At 38.5% G+C, this 14,302-nt stretch overlaps 2 protein-coding genes across 2 annotated transcripts; both read right to left on the reverse strand.

Annotated features, from left to right (window-relative positions):
- Nucleotides 1–22: 22 nt before the first annotated feature.
- Nucleotides 23–5,602, reverse strand: LOC132094741 (V-set domain-containing T-cell activation inhibitor 1-like). Its single transcript, XM_059499391.1, has 5 exons — nt 5,461–5,602; nt 5,313–5,377; nt 4,883–5,242; nt 418–675; nt 23–132 (listed from the first exon to the last, which is right to left on the reverse strand). Exons 1-5 carry the CDS (start codon nt 5,490–5,492, stop codon nt 23–25), a joined length of 825 nt encoding a protein of 274 aa, XP_059355374.1. The 5' UTR covers nt 5,493–5,602.
- Nucleotides 5,603–7,299: 1,697 nt separating this feature from the next.
- On the reverse strand, nt 7,300–9,005 carry LOC132095663 (protein mono-ADP-ribosyltransferase PARP4-like). Its single transcript, XM_059500794.1, has 4 exons — nt 8,916–9,005; nt 8,725–8,827; nt 8,276–8,408; nt 7,300–8,194 (listed from the first exon to the last, which is right to left on the reverse strand). Exons 1-4 carry the CDS (start codon nt 9,003–9,005, stop codon nt 7,993–7,995), a joined length of 528 nt encoding a protein of 175 aa, XP_059356777.1. The 3' UTR covers nt 7,300–7,992.
- Between the last annotated feature and the right edge of the window lie 5,297 nt (nt 9,006–14,302).

Below are 14,302 nucleotides of genomic sequence, written 5' to 3' on the forward strand. Positions count from 1 at the left end.
TTTAATAAATTTTACAGATTTTTTACTGGATTGCAGAAAGCATAAGGATGACTGTGAGCAGAATTTGTAAGGATGGCACTTTTGTAGATGCAGCACTGAATATGAAGTATGTCCTCTCCGTCACGCTGTTTGCTGAGGATAACCACAAAGAAAAGCAACATTTACTTTATAACAGAAGCATAGTTTTTAGGTTGCATTTGTAACTCATTATTCGCTCTGCATAGCCATCTGCATGTGTCACGCTATTTAATGTACATCCAGTTTGTTTATCTACAGTGTCCAAGCTGTCATTAAATTTGATTTTATAATCTTGATTTGACATGCAATTCTCTGAGTAAATGTTATGATTTTGGGTGAGTCCTGCTTAATAATTGGTTTTATCTTTACACTTTTTTTCTGTCAGCATCACTTTTTTACCTGTTATAGTTGCCTCTGAGATAGCTTTCACAAGACTGTTCTGGATAAGACAGGTGTAGGTGTCATCTTCCTTTACTGGGTCTTCAAGGACACTAGCAACTCGCATGATTCCTGCAGTGTTGTTGAGAAACTGGGTGCTGCTGTTTAGAAGCTGCCCACTCTGACTCAACCAGCTAACCTCTGGTTGGGGAAACCATTTATGAGCCTGAGCAAACAGAGACCCATCATTCCGTTGAGTAAATGTGGGAGCTGAGAATGCTGCAAACAATATAAAGATTTGAGTGAAAAGCTAAATTCAATAAGAGCAGATATACATTTAAATATATAAATAGATAAATATAATTATGTATAATGTTTTGTGTACGTCTTTTTGTGTGTGTGAGTGTGTGTGTGTATATATATATATATTCTATAATTGAAGATACATCTGGCATTGCAGAAATTTTAGGAAAAAAACCTTTTCACTAACAGATTTTTGTTTTCAGTATCTTATTGAAAATATATTTAGTTTTAATAATTCAGTGCTTGCAAACACAAGTTATTTCCTTTTTTTATTTTTAAGGAAAAAAACAGATGTCTTTATGGTATTCTTTTTCATCTGCGTTATGGACAAATTAGCCAATGTGTAGAAATAACAATAAATAATAACAGGAAAAATCCTTCTTGTTTCATTAGACAAACAGTCCTTACATTCCATCTCTTGAAACTGAGATAATATTTCACCAGTCCTCTTGGATCAAATATTTTTACATACAATATCCAGTTAAAAAAGAAATGTTGTTGAAATATTATAAGGGTGCAAAAATAAATCAATAATGTTTATTAGATTTTAAACAATTTTATTAATAAACAGAGTTGACCCTTTAAGTAACCCTTCCGATGGACTGTCAATTCTGTTACCACATTGTCAGCATTGTTACTCTACCTTGGCAATAGAGTTTGACACAAAGTGTGATCAATGAAAAAAATCGGTTTTCTTTTTGATATTGTGGTAACAGATTTCACACTTTATAAAATAACTCTTGGTGTAAGAACCTTCTAGATTAAAATATTTTCTTATTGAGAGCACATATACTTTCAGTGGTTCAGATCCTAACAGATCTTAACAGGGAAAGTGAAATTTCCTGTATCTTACATAGTTGTGGGAGATAATTCCACTAATTTAAAGGCAAAGTATGGTACAGTAAAAGAGTTGATGCAAGATTTACGGACACATTTTTTATAAGAAAAAAGTATTTTTTTTATAATGTTGTAGAAATATTTCCAAAAGAAAAGTACAGTAAAATATTTTGATTACACGATACATGATGGAAAAAATGCACTGACTAATTCATCATGATTTTCAGCTATATAAAAAATGAATGAAAAGCCGAAGAAGTAGCCTAATAACCATTGCAGATATAGAGCAACACACAATAGTTTAGTGAGCATTTAGTGAAGTGACATTCAGCCAAGTATGGTGACCCATACTCAGAATTTGTGCTCTGCATTTAACCCATCCGAAATGCACACACACAGAGCAGTGAACACCAGTGTTGGGGAGTAACTAGTTACATGTAACGGCGTTACGTAATTTAATTACAAAATAAATGTAACAGTAATCAGTTACAGTTACTAAGAAAAAATGAGTAATTAAATTACAGTTACTTATGAAAATTGTAACGATTACAAAGAGGATTACATTTGAATATTTACACACATCCAAATACAGTTTATTTCTTTCCCAAATTGCACTAAGACATATGGCCCATAATCTTCGAGAAGCGGAAAACACATTCGTAGAATCCAGTCATAAAAATGGAATTCAGCCTATAACGCGGACGAAATATGCCACATTTTGGACGAATAAATCAAAAGTAGGTCAGTACACTTGAATCAAAACCCGATATGGACTGATGTCTGTTAATATTAAGCCGCAAAAAGACTGAATATGAATCCTGCACATTCTGCGTGTCTGTGGAAATCAGGCGCTGACTGGACATCGGGAGAACCGGGACTATTCCCGGTGGCCTGGCAGACGATTTGGCCCTCTACTTTAATATTGTTATTGTATAATTGCAGGCCGAATATACTAAAGCGATTATTTCCGAATCCGCCATTCGATAATTAAATCTCTAATAAATCATGAATCGGTTAGTCGTGACTGGCAATGGTTGGGCTCGCGCGCTCTCCGCGCCTCCGCCGAACGGTTTGGATCAGACTCCGAGTAATCAATGCGAGAGAGAGAGAGACCGGAGTGAGATGTGTAAGCGCACAGCTGGAGCAGAGAAGCGACACTTCTGTTCAGGGTTTCAGGTGCAGGTCAGTTTCATCTGTAAATATGCTAATGTAGTTTTGTCTTTGTTTACTTAGTCAAGCAGCAGCAGCACATTGCTCGCAATCACTCAAAATACTGTATAAACGACGTCATTATTATCTTTTGTAATGTTACAGTAGTAAGTTAGCAGACAAATCATCATATTTTATCATAGGTTTAGGGGGAGCTAGTGCATACAAAAACACAACCTTTAGGAAAATTAATGCCTATGGTATGGCACTAACCGTGGTTTAACTATGGAATTTGTAGTAAAATTAAATACAAGTGGTAATTCATTTGCCAAAAAAACAAAATTGCACTTACAAAACATGGTAAAAGTCAAATAAAAATCTTCAGTATTAAAGTCATGAGAGAGATGGATGGATAATGGAAGTGAAGGTGCAGTTCAGGAGAGAACTCTTAATTACGTTGCAAGTCCCCCAACCTAAGGATTCAAATCTTTTTCATGTCAGGTCCATACACAAAATAGGGTTGTCCATGTAACAGAATGGGTTGTGGGTGTATGAGTGTGAGATTTCCCAGCCTATTTTTTTTCCCAGTCCGCCCCTCATGGAAATTAATCTCTAGAACAGTCACTTCATGAGCATTTTTTACTTATTTTGAGAAACTATCATCATATCATATACAAAGAGACAGCAGTGTTTCAAAAATACACCAATGTTTCAGGAGTTTAGTACACAAAATAGGACACATGCTTATTAGATAACCGTATTTGAGTTGATGTATATGCTTTTATTTTTTTATTAACTATTTTGCCCCAAACCATTGTTAGATGCAGTTAGATGCCTGTAGTTATGCAAAGATTTGGTTTCAAAAACAGTATCTATAAACTATTTCTTTTGATTTTAAATCTGCTTTGAACTTCAGATCAATCTCTAAGTAAAAGGCACTACTAAAGTCTGATTGTGTGGTGGATGTGTTCAAATGTGATCATCTTAATTCAGGTGATGAAGAATGATGAAAGTCTGACAGTATTGAGCTCTACTGTAAGGTTAAACCTGCATGGTGTAAAATGGTTGAAGATGATTAACTGTTGCAAATTAACATTCATTAGAAATTTATAAAAGTAATCAAAATGTACTCAAAAGTAATTAGTTACATTACTTTATTAAAGTAATTAAAAAAGTTACACTACTATTACATTTTAAATAGGGTAACTTGTAATCTGTAACCTATTACATTTCCAAAGTAACCTTCCCAACACTGGTGAACACACACACACACTGTGAGCACACACCCGGAGCAGTGGGCAGCCATTTATACTGCGGCGCCCGGGGAGCAGTTGGGGGTTTGATGCCTTGCTCAAGGGCACCTAAGTCGTGGTATTGAAGGTGGAGAGAGAACTGTACATGCACTCCCCCCACCCACAATTCCTGCCAGCCCGGGACTCGAACTCACAACCCTTTGATTGGGAGTCCGACTCTCTAACCATTAGGCCTCGACTTCCCCCAATAGTTTCATGTGTTTCATTCCTAAATGAATCTGTTTTAAACAAAATCTTTGAATCAATGATTCAGTGACTTACTCATAAACATTAGTTCCAGAATGAATCTGGGTTTTGAATCAATTGTTTAAATGAATGATTCAGTGAAGCATACAGACAGTGGCTGTGTCCAAAGTCACATACTCCCTGAGTACATACTTCTTATAGGCTACTTAACAGCCATTAAAAATATGTTCCATACAGTAAGAATGTAATCTGGATGTACTACATTTGTCATGCTGTCATTGTTGTGAGCTACCAGCTTCAGTCACTTCACAGTAATTCACAAATATTCTCTCGTGGCCTCATGTGATAGTAAACTGTCCCTTGGATGCACACTTCAGAATCTAGCCAGAAGTAGTTATGTCATCCAGAGACTTTTTGTCTTCTGTTTTATGAATATTGTGAATTCAGACATACTACTCTCTTCACATGCATTTTTATCACCCACCAAGTATGCGATTTCAGATGCAGCCAGTTGTTTGTGTTGTTCCTGAATGAATCAGGGTTTTGAATTAATCATTTGAGTGAAAGTTTCAGTGACTTACTCATAAAGAGTCATTCGTCGCCACCTACTGGCGTATCTGAAGTATAAAGCAGAACTACATTCTCTGGTTTTAAACATTAATGTACTTTTGAAAGAAATGAATAAAACATGTATTTACCAGCCACTCTAAGGTTAACGCTGGTAGTTCCTGAGACTTTTGGTGCATTGACAGAGCAGCGATACACACCCTCATCCTCCAGCTTCACATTTCTCAGCAGTAGGGAAGCGTTGCCCATTGATATCACATCTGAGAACAGTTGAGCCCTGTTTTTGAACTTTGTGTTCTGCCCCTGAAGCTGGGCATCTTTGTTTTTGTATTCATAGACCACCCCACTGACAGAGTCTTTCAGCCAAGTAATTGACACATCACTGAATTGCTCTTTGCCACTGTTGCTAAGGAACCTGCAATCCAGGACCACATCCTCAGCGAGGTTCCCCACAGTAGAGGGACTTCTGCTTTCAACAGTACCTTGGGACACTTGGAAACAAACAAGCACACGATACATCAAAAGTCCAAATGCATTTTTAAAACAAAACGTTTTACTAACCTGAAAATGCAATGGCCAGAATGAAAATGATGAGTCCTGAAATTAATACTATGAGAAAAATCATACTGCAAAAGACGAATTTGATGAAAATACAATGCCGACTTTTTATAATTTTCAGCCTGAAATGGTTTGAAAAAAAGTATTTTACCTGCTAAAGATTATTTGTCCTATTGAAGCCATTCTGGTGACCTGTTCCTACATTTAAGCAGTGTCTCTGATGAAGTGATGTAGCACTCCTCTCAGCATCTCTGTAGAAGGCATAATAAATCAACAGGATGAGCGCTTTCCAATTCCCTTCCGACTAGTTTCAAACTTTACTTCCAGTGAAGGAGATCAGCACCTCCTCCCTGTGTCAATATTACCTCTGAGATGTGAGTCCTGACACTCTTGATAACACACAGCTTGAATGAACCATTTTATCTAATAAATTGGGATTGTGCTCATAACACTAAACACAAATGGGTTTCTTTCTTCTGCTGTACACAAAATAAGATATTTTTAAGAATTCTGGTAACCAAACAGTTGATGGCCATTTACTTCCTTAGAAAAAAAGTGAAATGCAGTGCATTGGAATGTGAGTCTTGATATTTTATTTTAAAACTTTTAAAATGTCCACCTTGAAAAAAGCTGTTCTTGTATTAGACGCAAAAAAAGTTCTTAAATTAAACAATTAAAATTATTTGCCTTGAAGAAGCCAATACACATTTCTTTCTAAATGTATCTAACTAGAGCTATGTCAAGTTTTGTGGTGTTTGATTAAGGACTTTGTCATTTTGAGTTACTTTTGTGAAATTGGTGTATGATACTGAGAAATTATATACTGTACCAGCTGAAAAACACATGCTGGCACAGTAATTAATGTGTGTGGGAAAATATATTTTGCAATTGTGTTCTTGGAGGCAGACATCAGGTGACTTTTGTGTTCTTAACTTTTAACAAAAATATAGAGAGGAGCCTGAACCTAGTGTATGCTGGCATATGCAACATGGTTTAGCAAGAGTTCAGGTTATGATAAAATCAATCCTAATGCTTATCAATAGCAGACAGCATTTAAAAAATTTGTGGATATTGTGTCAGTGGATTCAAATAGCATAGTGATATTCTGTGGATCACTGCATCACTGCATAGTATTTATAAAGCTATGAATGCAAAGGACCATGAAGTTATTTGTTTCAAAACAGTATGATCCAGATTTTAAACTGCATCCTAAAGCACCAAAATGTTCTTTTTTGGGGCGTGGGATGGGGGGTGCGGGGTCTGGGAAAATTACTTGAAAATGTACAATGAAAAATAGATATATTTGAGGATGTACTGTAAAAAAGATTTTTTTTTTGTTTTTATATAAAACTTATTGGAGTAGGGTTTAAAAGAATATAAAATTTTTTAGTCTTTTTACTTCAAAATTTGACATTTAATTCAATGTGTTATTTGCCAATTCTTTGTAACTGATTGTCAAATGTACAAATGATTTCTGAGTGAAAACTGCTTAAAAGTAAATAACACAATTTTTTCAGTATCACAATATTTATTGCACAAATATCTGTTAATCTACAGGAAATCTGTCCGCAAAGGTTTTTGGAAAGAAGAAGTTAATTTTTGCTGTTTCAATTTAGACAATTTTACTGACTAGTTGTTCTGTTACCAGACAAAACAGATATTTTCTGACAGGATCTAGAGCCTCATTTATAAAGCATACGTATGCACAGATTTGATTTTAGAGTGTGCATACGCTTAAATCCACGCTAGTGCTCATATTTGTAAAAACTGTCTTTGACGTGGAAAAGTGCTTAGCGTCATATCAGGGTCTGAGCAGACGTACACACTCCAGGTTTTTGAAAATGTAAGTTCTCGCAGCTCGCTGTTCTAAATTAAAGTATTTGTACGGTGACTGGTGATCTTTTATATGTAAATTACATTAATTAGAAGTTGTTTACAAGGCAGAGAGCTGAAACCATCCAGTTGCATGCAAGCTCAAGATCATTCATAGATTTCACATATGAAAGAGAGGGGTACATGCGTTTTCTGTGCGTACGTTCATTTTCTTAATCAAATGTACATATTTGAAAGATGAATCCCAAGATCAAATTTAGAATGGTTTCTGCACAATATTTTCTAATTGAGGCCCCAGCTGTCTGGGGCTGGATCTAATATTTCCAACAAAATCTAAGTCATGGATCCAAATTCTAACAAGATCTAACAAAAGATAACTAAAACTCAAGCTAAAATGAAAATAATAAAAAACATTACTTTAAATAATTGAAATAAAGTATATAATAAAATAAAAAACTGAATTTATTTTCCAAATCAACGTTTCACATTTTCAATTACTTTAACTTGATATACTGAAACAGCTGTATAATGAATAAAAACAGTGATTACTTGGTTTGTGATTATACAATTATGCGGTTTCATTAAAATAAAGTAAACTTGACAAAAATTTATTTATTGAACTGTACTTGTTAAGATCCTTGTCAATTTTAATCAGTTATCAAGCTGGCCTGTCAACTAGTTAGTTTTGCATTATTTACTTGAAAATACTTGATTGACATTTTGCAATTTTAAGTGTGACTAAAAGAGTCCAAATATATTTTTGAGGCACTTTAAGGCCATTTCTGCAATATTAAGCTAACACCAAGTGAAGCAACAGCTGTCAATGAAAAGGAATGTTTTTGTCTAGTTTCTACATGACTGATACATCCATACGCCTCTCCAGAACAGGTTTGAGTGGGGAATATGGGTGTGGAGGATCACAGCCCAGTAGTTGACGAGTAGATGATTCCCAATCCTGGCCGATCTCCAGCCTGCTGCACACACACGGATACTGTCTGTCTGTCCGACAGGCCCAGTCCACGGCCCTCTTCACTGCCTCCCAGTACATCGGTCTGAATGAAGACGAGCAGAAAGTCATGGATCCAAAGATACAAGAGTCAATCACTACACTGCATGAGGACGTGTGCTGGTACCTGGGCTCCTGGGACTCTTTTAGACGGAGGAGAGACTCGAGCAGCCGTCCCACTTCCAGCTTCTTCACCCGGATCAGCTGCAATACCAGCAGAGACGCTACCAGCCTCAGAATTTCAGCATGAGCCTTTACACCTGACACACAAAACATGTGACTGATTTACTGATTCGGACTCACAAACGATCTGAAAAATAGAGATCTGATTATTTTAAGCTATATTCAGATTTAGCCTGATGCATTTTGCACTTTACACTGAAAAGCACTTTCTCATTCTAGCAAGGTCTACTATGATTGGCACACAAGTGTTTCTCTCTGGAAACAGTTGTGTTCACAAGGTACATGTGGCACCTAAATGGCACATATGAACAGCTGTCTAAATGGGCAGTTCTTGCTGAGAATAAGCTGCAATATGGCCCAGACCAGCAACAGGAATCTAAGAAATCTTCTTACCAAAAGAACGGATGCCTTTCTCCTGAAGGAAGACATTTGCCAAAAAGTCCACGTCCAGGTTGAGGAACCTGCTCAGCCTGTCAGTACACTCCCAGTATCCATCCTATATCCAAATACATTGCATATGTTCATATTCCCCCACACATTCACATACTGTATATAATCTAGTGTATTAAATCATGTGTAAACACCTCATGCTGAAGTTCAAACAGCTCATTCCAGGCCACTGGTCTGCTTATCGGTTTTCCCAGGAGCGAAAGACTGAAATTTTCTCTAAGCATTTGTTGTTGCCGAGATGCTCCAAAGCTAAAAACTGAGTAACCAGAAAACTGTTTAATAGCAAACTCAGGAACTGTGGGCTGACCAAAGAGAACAGAAGGAACAGGAAGACGTGGAGCCGAGAAGCAAGCTGCACTGTGTGTAGCTTCATTTGAGAAAGGATAGAAAGAGGAGACAAAATAATATAAAAATGAGATTGTTACGGCTGGCTCATATACCGCAACATAAAAGAGGCAAACAACCAAATGCTTTAACAAAAAACAATTTATTAACAAATCAAGCAAAACCAGTATTAAACAATAAAAAAAAACGACGTCTAGGGGAAAAACACACACGTGTGGTTACTAAATAAACAATACCTGGCACTAGAAATAAATATGGAAAAACAAAGACACAAAGGAAATAAGTGAGAGAAAAACAGACCTCTCACTCCAAGTCACAGGTCTTTATACCTATGGTGAGTTAATTAGGGATGGAATACACCTGTTGCCCAACTAACGTCTGCACTGTGTAGCAGAGCCAGTAGGGGTAAACAGGCAGGCGTAACACCTCCCCCACAAAATGTATTCCTCTAAAAAACAGCAGCATTCTCCACGATTTATCCCACTCCACTTGGTTCCTAATTCCTGCTTCCTGGGCCCTAGGAAACAGGATAGAAGGAGAAGAGAGAAAGGGAAAAAGGAGAAACAACAAAAGATATATCCTCATGCGCGAGATAGGGCATCAGCGATGACATTTTCACTGCCCCGGATCTGTTTAATGTACAGGGAAAATGGTTGTAAGAAGAGACTCCACCGCATTAACCTCTGATTACGATCCTTCATTCGGTGTAAAAACACCAGAGGATTATGGTCAGTATAAACCACGATTGGACTTGCAGACGATCCCAGATAGATTTCAAAATGTTGGATGGCCAAAACAAGAGCAAGTGTCTCCTTTTCCACAACAGAGTAAACCCGCTGATGGACATTGAATTTTTTTTGAAAAATAACAGACTGGATGTTCTACTCCATCCTGACTTCTCTGTAGGAGAACAGCTCCAGCTCCAGTATCACTGGCGTCGACAGCTAAACAAAAAGGCTGAGAAAAATCTGGCGCAACGAGCACAGGAGCACTAGCCAACAGTGCTTTGGCTCCCTCAAATGCCTGTTGGGTAATAGTGGTCCAATTAAAGGATACTTTCGTACTTATAAGATCGGTCAAGGGTGCTACAATAGAGGCAAAGTTTGGGCAAAACCCACGATAATATCCGGCCATTCCTAGAAACCTACGCAATTCTTTGCGATTTGTAGGCACTGGAAAAGCACAGATGGACTCAATCTTGGCTTCAATGGGGCGAACATGTCCATTTCCTACTATTTTACCTAAATAGGTAACAGTAGCTTTTCCAAATTCGCATTTTGCCAAATTTAAAGTTAAACAAGCCTCAGTCAAACGAACAAATAACTCCCTTATTTGGACTAGGTGATCTGACCAAGATGAACTATACAAAACCACATCGTCCAAATAAGCATCACAGTCAGATAAACCAGACAACACCTTATTTATCCCAAATGGCATAACACGGTACTGGAGAAAGTCGTCAGGTGTCACAAATGCAGACAGTTCCTTTGCTCTAACAGTCAGTGGAACCTGCCAGTACCCTTTTAAAAGGTCAAATTTGCTCACAAACTTCGCAGACCCCACTCTATCCACACAATCATCTATTCGGGGTAAAGGATAACAGTCAGGCTTAGTGATAGAATTAAGCTTGCGATAGTCTGTACAAAATCTGTAGGATCCATCTGGCTTATTTACAAGGAGACAAGGTGAACTCCAAGCACTAAAGCTGGACTCAGCCAAATTATGATCTAATAAGTAAGTCACCTCCTTTTTCAACAAGTCCCGTTTCCTAGGGTTTACCCTATACGCATGCTGCTTAATTGGTAAAGCAGAACCCACATCAATGTCATGTTCAATCACTGTAGTGCAAGTAGGCACATCAGAAAATAAGTGAGGAAAGGACTCCACTAATTGAAGAATGTCGTTTTTCTCAGAGGGAGATAGATGGGGTAAATGATGGGCCAATTTTGAATACATCTCAGAGTTATTCAATCGTCCTTCGACAACTCCTCGAGAAGGAAAATTAACGCAATCATCCCCCATACAATTCAAGGAGGAACTCTCTGAAAAAGAAGTTCCCTCCCCACTCAAATGTGAAGAATCATCTGACACAGTGGTTACTAACCCCACAAAAGATGCAGGAGGAAAATAAGGCTTCAAAAGATTTATGTGGCAAACCTGTACTCCCTTGCGTCGTTCTGGGGTTTTCAAAAGATAATTCTGTCCAGAAAGGCATTTGAGGACTGGATAAGGACCCGCAAAACGGGCTTGAAAAGGATTACTTACAAGTGGCAACAAAGCTAGTACTTGGTCTCCAACCTGAAATTTCCGAGCCACTGCTTGTTTGTTAAACAACCTCTCCATCTTACTCTGTGACTTTCCCAGTTTCCTCTGAGCAATTGCTCGAGCCTCATGCAGCCGATATCGAAAACCACTCACAAAGTCCAAAACATTTTGGGAGGGTTCAGAAGGAATCCAGTTATCAGCTAAAACCGCAGTAGGACCACGAACTTCATGACCAAATACCAGATCATTTGGACTAAATCCAATGCTCTCCTGAGTAACCTCTCTAACTCCCATAAGCAGCCAAGGCAGCCCATCCTCCCAATCGGAACCAAGCTCTACACAGTATGACCGTAGCAATGACTTCAGGGTCTGATGAAATCTTTCGAGGGCCCCTTGACTCTGAGGGTGATATGCACTGGAAATATTATGACTGATTTTCAATTGTCGCAAAGCCTTAGCAAACTGACGGCTCATAAAATTTGAGCCTTGGTCAGACTGGATAACTCTAGGAATGCCAAATGTTGACATGAAAGAGGTTAAAGCTTTTAGAATTGATTTTGTAGTAATGGACCTGACAGGATATGCAGCTGGATACCGGGTAGATAAACACATAACTGTGAGTAGATACCAATGACCAGTCTTGGATCTAGGTAAAGGACCTACGCAATCAACCAGCAAATACTCAAATGGTTTTGATATAGCTGGAATAGGTTGGAGAGGAGCCACAGGGATTTTCTGGTTTGGCTTACCAGTGAGTTGGCACACATGACAAGTTCTAATAAACTTTGCCACGTCTCTTTTTAAACCAGGCCAGAAAAACTTGCGTTGCAATCGATCATATGTTTTCCTCACTCCCATATGTCCAGCCACTCCATCATGTGCTAACCCGATCACAGACTGCCTAAATTTAAGAGGAACTACCACTTGAACATAAACCTTAGTAATGGGTTCAGATTCACTGACCCACCGTCTAAGCAACATTTCATCTTTCAGGAAGTAGCAAGAGGGTAGCTGAGTCTCAATATCCCCCTCGATACAAACCATTGAGAACAAAGGTTTAAGAGTTACATCAGCTAACTGTTCTTCAATCAAGTCCTCTCTAGAGACATGAAAAACAGAGGATAAAAGATCCTCTGATACTGCTTTCTCCCGAGAGACAGGCTCCTCAGAAAAGAAATCAGATGAATCAGAAATGTTATCTGCCAAAGTCATACCAAGTGGTTCCCCTTCAACTGTCTCACCAACCACCTGTTTTGAGGGAACAAAACTAGACCCATCTACATCATCCTCCAAATGAACGGGTAACCCTTTTTCCATAGTTACCTCAGGATGTAAAGAAACTTCACCTTCACACAGTCGGTCGGTTTTAAGTTGTTTTCCTCTGGCTCGGGTGACAGCACAGGAAGGAAACACGTGGGGAAATTTCAGACCACATTCATCAGGAACATCGGCAGACATAGGTGAGGAGACTACAACAGTAGATGGTACAGGTTTTGATGCTCCCCAGACATTTCCCTGAGCAAGATCGTTCCCCAAGATGAAAGAAACCCCTGGCACAGGAAGGGAAGCCCGTACTCCCACAATCACATCACCAGTTACAAGATCAGAGATAAGATGTACCTTATGTAAGGGAACTTTTAAGAAAGTCATTTCTATCCCCCTAATCAATACATCCTTCCAGTCGCAGTCCGACCTGAGAGTGGAAGAACTCCCTCTAGCAAGAATGATTGAGAAGCTCCGGTGTCTCTCAGGATCCTCAAAGAAACTTTTTCTTCTTGTCCTGGCAAAGACACAAAGCCATTAGTAATAAATGGAGCATACTCCGTATAATTATCCCCGACATCTACCGGTTTCGAGATCCCCTTCCTAATCTCAGAATTCTGTTGGTGAGCATGAATCTCCAGCGGTTCAAGTCGAACCAATCCGACTGGCTTGGCAGACTTCTTTAAAGCATTACATTCAGATATTTTATGCCCTACTTTGTGACAGTAAAAGCAGATCACCTTACCCTTCTTATCTGATGAAAAATTCTGACTAACAGGGGGCACACTTGCCACTGTGTTCGATGTACTCACTGGAGGCGTCCAACGATTCCGAAATAACTTTCTACTCTGATCACTTGAACCTCTATCAGGAAAAGAAACTCTGTGAGTCAGAACAAATTCATCAGCCAACAGAGCTGCATCATTACAAGAAATCCTGAAGAGACAATAAAATACTCCCTCAAAAACAAACGCTCAAAAATCTCGGACGAGGCCCCATTTTTATGTTACGGCTGGCTCATATACCGCAACATAAAAGAGGCAAACAACCAAATGCTTTAACAAAAAACAATTTATTAACAAATCAAGCAAAACCAGTATTAAACAATAAAAAAAAACGACGTCTAGGGGAAAAACACACACGTGTGGTTACTAAATAAACAATACCTGGCACTAGAAATAAATATGGAAAAACAAAGACACAAAGGAAATAAGTGAGAGAAAAACAGACCTCTCACTCCAAGTCACAGGTCTTTATACCTATGGTGAGTTAATTAGGGATGGAATACACCTGTTGCCCAACTAACGTCTGCACTGTGTAGCAGAGCCAGTAGGGGTAAACAGGCAGGCGTAACAGAGATAAACAACAGAATGCTACATTTACTTCATCTCAACATTGATAACAGATGAAACCTCATCAATTTAAGTCAACTTACCAGCTTCAGAAGACAGAGCGGCTATTTGTTGTTGTGGTTCTTCTTGTGCCTTTTGCTGCTGTACTAGAGATGTTCCAAAGAGTCCAGTAGCTGTGGAACCAAAACCAAAATGCCCATTTGTACTTTTGAGGAGACCACCAAAGCCACCAGATTCAGGGAGAGAGGGTGGTGCAGACAACACAGGTTGATCGAAGACAATGGGGCTACCAGCCC

Source organism: Carassius carassius, chromosome 19 (assembly GCF_963082965.1).
Source record: "Carassius carassius chromosome 19, fCarCar2.1, whole genome shotgun sequence".
Lineage (NCBI taxonomy): Eukaryota > Metazoa > Chordata > Actinopteri > Cypriniformes > Cyprinidae > Carassius > Carassius carassius.

What these genes read in the sequence shown, in the direction of transcription:
- LOC132094741 (XM_059499391.1), bottom strand. Translation starts at nt 5,492, where the DNA reads ATGGCTTCAATAGGACAAATAATCTTTAGCAG. An exon ending in GGACAAATAATCTTTAGCAG is followed by an intron (nt 5,378 to 5,460) that starts GTAAAATACTTT and finishes CGTCTTTTGCAG; the next exon opens with TATGATTTTTCTCATAGTAT. An exon ending in TCTGGCCATTGCATTTTCAG is followed by an intron (nt 5,243 to 5,312) that starts GTTAGTAAAACG and finishes TTTGTTTCCAAG; the next exon opens with TGTCCCAAGGTACTGTTGAA.
- LOC132095663 (XM_059500794.1), bottom strand. Translation starts at nt 9,005, where the DNA reads ATGCTTAGAGAAAATTTCAGTCTTTCGCTCCTGGGAAAACCGATAAGC. An exon ending in GAAAGGCATCCGTTCTTTTG is followed by an intron (nt 8,409 to 8,724) that starts GTAAGAAGATTT and finishes TTTGTGTGTCAG; the next exon opens with GTGTAAAGGCTCATGCTGAA. An exon ending in AAAGAGTCCCAGGAGCCCAG is followed by an intron (nt 8,195 to 8,275) that starts GTACCAGCACAC and finishes GTCTTCATTCAG; the next exon opens with ACCGATGTACTGGGAGGCAG.